Raw genomic sequence first — 7250 nt, forward strand, 5'->3', positions numbered from 1 at the left:
ACACACACACACACACACACTCACTCATTTCATACATTTCTTGTCAATCAAATAATTCCACTTGTTCGCCACACCATTCTAAAAGTTGTGCGCGCAGCTTTTAGGGACAGCAGTTATATATAGACCACAGTATTTATTCAAATGATGTAGCCCTAATGGTAAATGCTTGAAGGAATGAACACTCGTCGTGTCTATCTCTCTCGCTCTCCTCATCCCATCTCAACAATCTCAAGACCTCGACGTGAGTTTGAAATGTCCGGGCTTTAGTTGGAGCGTGTGATTGGCCCGCCAGGAGCTTACCTACATGCAAATGAAGTACCGCGACAGCACTGCCTGTGATCCAGAGCGCGTGGAGGTGCACCAGGAATACATCCATGTTCCACCGCGAGCTCCTAGAAAAACAACCACAACTCCCCTGAACATAAAAACAACGCAATAAAAAAACACGCTATTTTCAACGAAGTATATTTTTACGCACAAGGTGCAACAACTGTATAGAAAAACCACAATTACGGACTACTACAAGGAGAAACAAAGATCTAGCCGATACTGCCACTGTTATGAATCGAGAATGAGTAGCACAGAAGACAGCGGGACCAAGTGCTCGCCGGCGCCGATCTCCACCTTCACTATCCAGTCTATCTTGGGCACGCCGTCCGATGCGCCGCGCTCCGGGGCGAAGGACCTCTCCAAGGGGCTGCTGCTGCCGCCGCCGAGGAGGCGCTCGCTGTCGGTGTCCTCGGAGGAGGAGTGCAGCGGGGGGGAAGAGTTGGCCGACTGCTTCTGCTCGGACCGCGGGCGCTGCAGCGAGCCATGCGCCCACCACCAGCATCAACCACGCAATTTCTCACGTTTAGGTAAGAAACTGAATGAATGAATGAAAACTTTATTTAACAGATTGGGTACAATACAGTGCGGCTCAATACACAATTGTTAAGGGGATGCAGACCAGAGAAAGACGTTTGTCTTGTTTACATCAGGGTCCCCCATTTTCAATTCATAGTGTACTCTTGTTGTTGTTGTATTTTTTAATTGCGCGTAAAACCGAATTATGGCTGTTTTCTGTTGTATACTTGTGAATCTATTTAGGGGAATATAAATACAACGAAGATAATTAAAGTTAATTGTGAACTTATTATTGGCATATATTGCGTAACAAATATTGGGAGGAAACCGAACAAAAATATTCACAGTAAAGTCCTCAAGTAGTGAATAAATGATAAGTATAGCGTAAAATACGATACATGATGGCTACTACTTGTTGGCAGTGAGTTTTGCACTGATTTCACTAAACGTACACGTTGAGTAGCTTGTGGTTGTAGTAGCTATAACATTCATACATCATTCTGCCTGGTTATAATGTGTATTAATACTGCAGTGAAGAGGGGAGAGGTCAGATAATTAGCCCTGCTTGTCATCTCGTTTCAAATTTAATTGAGTCTGCTAATTGATTAAACATGTTTTCACAACGACAGTCGTCAATTGAGCGTTAAATATAGCCCGGTTTAATTAATAGTCCACTACTGTACAGCGATACTCATATTGAATTGTTTATTTCTTTTTTTTTTTATAAAAAAAAAAGAAAATGTAAAACAGTCACAGGCTTTCAACAGTCGATTAAGCAAGTCAAAGTTCGCACTTGATGAACTCTCAGAGAGAGCAGAACAGGCGTGTTGTTGCACAATCCTGTAATTTTAATTTATTTCGGGGGGGGGGGGGGGGGGGGGGGGGCGATATGTTTGGTGTTGTGCTAAATATGTCTCAAAGTCGTGCATTATTATGTAAATAATATAACACGTATACACACAAAAACAATTCATACGTCCATATTGTTTCCCATGGGCCTTTGGGTATATATATATGGCAGGGCATTTATTGTGCATTTTTGACATGTTACATAAATATGATATAGAATCGGTCCATTGGTCTTATTATAATACAACTGATTATTTATTATACCGCATGTCCCCCTTCACTCTCTATAGGCTCCACAAAAGGACTTCTCTCGAGCAGTCATGGGCGGCCGCACCTGCTGTCACAGCCCCCGCTGCTGCAGGATTACAAAGAGGAGCAGGGGAGACCATGCAGTCAAATAAGGTCCCCGTTATCGGAGGAAAGACAGACTGTTGAGGGCGACGAAGACAAGCATGAGGGCAACAACTCGGCCAAGAAGAAGACTCGCACCGTTTTCTCGCGGAGTCAGGTGTACCAGCTGGAGTCCACCTTCGACATGAAACGCTACCTGAGCAGCTCCGAGCGGGCCTGCCTGGCGTCCAGCCTGCAGCTGACCGAGACGCAGGTCAAGACGTGGTTCCAGAACCGCAGGAACAAGTGGAAGCGACAGCTCTCCGCCGAGCTGGAGGCGGCCAACATGGCCCACGCCTCCGCACAGACACTAGTGGGCATGCCGCTTGTTTTTAGAGATAGCTCCTTACTCCGGGTGCCGGTGCCAAGATCGATCGCCTTTCCGACGCCCCTGTACTACCCCGGGAGCACCCTGCCAGGGTTACCGTTATACAACCTGTATAACAAGATCGAATATTAACTCTATGGGCTCGTCATCACGACGACACGAGTCCACAAAAATAACACATTACAAAACAATACAGAAATTCTTATAAATGTCTTGACACATAACCCATGCATATTATTATACTTTATTTGTTGAGTATACGGTATTTCTTATTATGCAGCGACTATAATAGGCCTATGTCTCACAAGAAAGCAATCAAGCTTCCCTATGTATAAAATACACCATGTGTATAATGATAATGATTTTGTATACTTTATTGTTTTATTTCCCTGTTCCTCCTTTGACAAATTAATAAGACGTTATTATGGACATTTAGCATTTCATAATGCAACAGATAAATACATATATGGCTTGAAAAGTAGTTCAAAACGAAATGGTGAATTCAAACATTTTTATCTTGTATGTGAATGGTTATCAGATATTGATGGGGCATCGGCCATATGAATTTATTGAGATGAGCCTGCAGGGTGTGATGCTGACAGCCATGAGGACAGGTCATAATTCTACCATTTGAGGAAAATATCATTGTTTTTAATGTAATTTAGACCTTCAAAAATGATCTGCTCATTCAATAAATTTTCTATATCAGTGAAAATCTCTTTTGTTTGGTTTTATTTGTGTTTTCAACTTAATTTAAAAGCTGAACTATATCCTGACTCTAAAGGGATATTAGGTTTAGCTCACCCACGTTCTTAATAATTAAAAAAAAAACATTTAATTTCTTGATCATGAACTCGGAGAGCTCGTCTGAATTACACCAACCAACCCATAGATATTGGATTCATATCCTTTTTCTTTCTTTTGATAATTCCATTGTACTTCAGCTCTTTCAAAGGTTAATAAATGACCAACAGTCTGTGGTGAGTGGTTTAGCTGACCTATCTCCATGCAGTCTTTGTGTGAGTTAATATGTTGAAACCAGTCAATACGTGGATTTGTCATGCCTTCATAACTGAAATATGGGTAAAGTGAGGCAAAGGCTATCGTGATGTTGGGAAAGAGGCACCATAGACAGTAGGTTGGCTCATAATTGTATATTGACCAACCAAACATGCAATCAAACACATGTGAACACACTCATAACATTTATACTCAATCAGATATATATTTAAAATATACTGTATATACATTTGTATAGTAGGCTACATTTACATAGATGCAGTGTGAAAGGTGCAAGGTTCAATTATCTGTCTGTTCTGCTATATCAAGCATTGAATATAAACTTGTGTCGATATAGCTGCAATTGTGTTTATTCTGCATACATTTTCAAGCCTAGGCCTATTATTTAAAATATTAAAGTGAATATTATATATATGAAATATATATAATATAAATATTAAAGTATTACAGAGTCCACTGTACAGCAGACTATACGGCATGGAAAGAAGGTTAACTTATAGTGGTAGCCACATGCCATCACAGCGGGGAAGGAAAAGAGATGCACACCATCACCGGCCAATCAGGCTCCTGGGCGGGATATTGTGTCATTTGAAGTCATCAGTACAGAGCTCTCAAGCATCAGGCAGGCCTTTTAAAAGGAGAGGTATTGTCAAAGTTCAAGACTCTCATCTCCATTTTGTGACGCCATTCCATTTCACCCGGCTGAGTACAAACTATAGTGTATCGGTTACAGTTAAAGTTCTGAACAACAGATACGTTGGCTTAATTTAGGAACTGGTGTAAGATTTCAGGAGGTTAAAAATACCAAGTGCACCTTTTCTATAACCAATGAGTTAATGCTGTTTCAGTCCAAACAGGCCGAGACGCACGCACGCACGCATGCGCACGCACGCGCACGCACGCACGCACTCATGCGCCCACACACACACACACACACACACACACACACACACACACACACACACACACACACACACACACACACACACACACACACACACACACACACACACACACACACACACACACGTTTGCGATAAAACCATGTAATTTGCCAGCTTTTCTTGGGTGTCACATTATGGACAAGGGACCCCCCCCCCCACACATATCCCCCCCCCCCCCTCTCTCTCTCTCTCTCTCTCTCTCTCTCTCTCTCTCTCTCTCTCTCTCTCTCTCTCTCTCTCTCTCTCTCTCTCTCGCTCTCTCTCTCTCTCTCTCTCTCTCTCTCTCTCTGTGTGTGTGTGTGCTAATGGCTATACATTACCCAGCAGAATCATGACTAGCGAGGCTCTGTTGCCCTGCAGATTATGCCTGACCCAATTTCTGCAACAGCCGCCCCGTGTTCTGGGCAAATGGATGGCGTTAGACTACAGGCAGTGATTTATGGATAACTCCAGTGCCAGCGGAGAGAGGTGAGGTGCAGGAGGATGAATTTGTGACAGATAGGAGAGAGGGAGAGAAAAGAAAGAGAGAGAGAGGGAGATGGTGTGGGAGGTGGCCGGGGGAGGGGGTATATGAACGCTCATGAAAAGGAGCAATAGCTTTGGGTGAATGAAGCTGTTTATTAGTTTCCCAGCGGTCATTATGTCATCAGGTTTGACAGTAATACACCGATCTCATGGATGGATGTTTGCGCACCACTGACTTGTGGGAAATCTGCATGACCTGCCACCCAAGGTTGTTTGATTTACAGTAGAGAGGGGCGAGAGAGATAGAGAGAGAGAGGCACGAGGAGATAGATGCAGTTGTGGAAAAAATTGAGTAAGAGCAGGAGAGAGAGAGAGAGAGAACAAGAGAGAGGGGGGGGGGGGTGCTCTATGTAACTATGTATTGCTCAGATGGCAGGTGTGAGTTACAAATTTGAATAGCAGGGCAATGAAAATGATTTGGTGGTTTAAACTGCAGAGAGACAGCGAGGAGGAGTGGCACGGCGACGAAGACAGCAAGTGGCACGGGCGATGAAGATTTGTTGAGGAGATGATGTGTTGTGCTGTGGGATTCATCAGGCCCCGCAGCTGTAATTCACTTGGTTTAAAGGGGAACTATCTTATAAATGGCCTTTTTGAGTGTTTAGCATTGTTTCCTAGCTATGTGAACTTATATTAATATGATCTATGTCTCAAAATTCTCATATTGGCGCATTCTTCCAATTCTCCTCTCACAATATTCACCCTCACTGAACTGAGTCATTTGAAAATGTGCGCGATATGTGATGTCAGAGAGACACCGCTGCATGATAATGTTGAGATACAAGATGAGCTGCACACAGTGGCTGGACCTGGACCTGGAGCCCAGGCTCAAAACGGCTCGAGATCTTGAGGTAGAAAAATGCTGTTTTTGAGGACTTGATTAGAAATACAAAACAATGAATAAAAAAAAATATATATATTACAGAGGTGTTCCATAGACTCACAGGAATTGTGTAAAAGTGCCCAAATAGTGAAAGAAATAGTAAAATAGTTCCCCTTTAATTTATGATGGAAGTAACTGAAACTTCACAGTATAGCTTAGACACAGAACATGGAGACGGCATGGAGAGATCCCAGGTATATACTCTCAGTCATACTGTACTTAGCAGAGAATACAAAACATGATTTCAGTGAGTCACACTAAAACATCTCACCGTCATTAATGAAATCATTCAAGTTCAAGTTTCAAGTTTCTTTAATAGTTGTCATACAGAAGTACAGAATACTTTTATACAAAATGCTTCTTACTGTTACGCCCCAGAGACTGTGCTAGACAAGATAAGTATGAAATAAAATAGTATAGCATGTAAAAATAGAAGTAAAAATAGAAGTCACATACGTAGACACAGTGTTCAGTATATACACATGTACAATGTTCGATGCAGAATAGAAGTAACTGAGTTACCATACAATATACAATATACTATGCAATATACTAATATACAATACTATATAGTGCAAAGCAGAAATGGGATGAGGTACAAATGTTGCTTAACATGCCATTGCAGACCACAGCCACCTTCGTTATGGTCTCATGACACATTACTACAATGACAATGTACATCAATTAATCTTCTACTTATTCATAACGTACCACAGATATCATTCAAGTATATTTGACAACAAATACAATATTGATGGATTTTCTTTCCAGTTGGTAATTTATTTGGATTAGGGATTTTTCATTTCCAAAATTTGTAAAAATTTGCTAACATATTTACTGGCATTTGATTTCAGTGGGCGGGAGGAGGGGGGGGGGGGTGTACTTTTATATACGAGAGTGGAAGATTATGAAACATAACACAGTGGGCAGATGCAGAGCCATGACTCTGCCGCAAAGACGAGTTTTAAAAGCGATCGCAATGCATTAAGCCAGACAACTCTCGAGACCTGTTTTGCTCCCTAAATGAATTTGAGGAGAGCCTAACAAGGTTTTTGAGGGAGGCCCTGTCATCCGCTGGCCTTTAACCAGCTTCTGTATTTATGGGTTAATGGTTAAAAAGGAGAGCTCGGAGCAGAAGCGATTTTTCATGATTCTGGTTTACATCAACTGGAAATGGAGGAGCTGAAGGGGAATTGTGTTTGTCCCCCCCACCCCTTCCCCCAGCACCACCTTCTCCCCCGAAGACAGGAATATTCCGCCATGTTACCAGGGAAAAGGCTATGGCTTATGCGACTTATAGGGTCGGGACAATACCTAACAATAAGTAAAGCACAGGAAAATAGTTATTTTGTGGGAAATTATTTCAGAGTAGTGTAGCCTACTGTGGCATTTTAATGGGAAATTATACATGCGACCTATAGGACAATACCTAACAATAAGTAAAGCACAGGAAAATAGTTATTCT

The 7250-nt window shown here is 42.1% G+C and overlaps 1 protein-coding gene across 1 annotated transcript; it reads left to right on the plus strand.

The window, feature by feature from the left end:
- Positions 1-571: 571 nt before the first annotated feature.
- hmx2 (H6 family homeobox 2) lies at positions 572-2545 on the plus strand (the record flags this gene model as incomplete). Its single annotated transcript, XM_084321412.1, has 2 exons — positions 572-857; positions 1986-2545. 2 exons carry the CDS (start codon positions 572-574, stop codon positions 2543-2545), a joined length of 846 nt encoding a protein of 281 aa, XP_084177538.1.
- Positions 2546-7250: the final 4705 nt, after the last annotated feature.

Source organism: Notolepis coatsorum (genome assembly GCF_963971535.1).
Source record: "Notolepis coatsorum genome assembly, chromosome: 9".
Taxonomy (NCBI): domain Eukaryota; kingdom Metazoa; phylum Chordata; class Actinopteri; order Aulopiformes; family Paralepididae; genus Notolepis; species Notolepis coatsorum.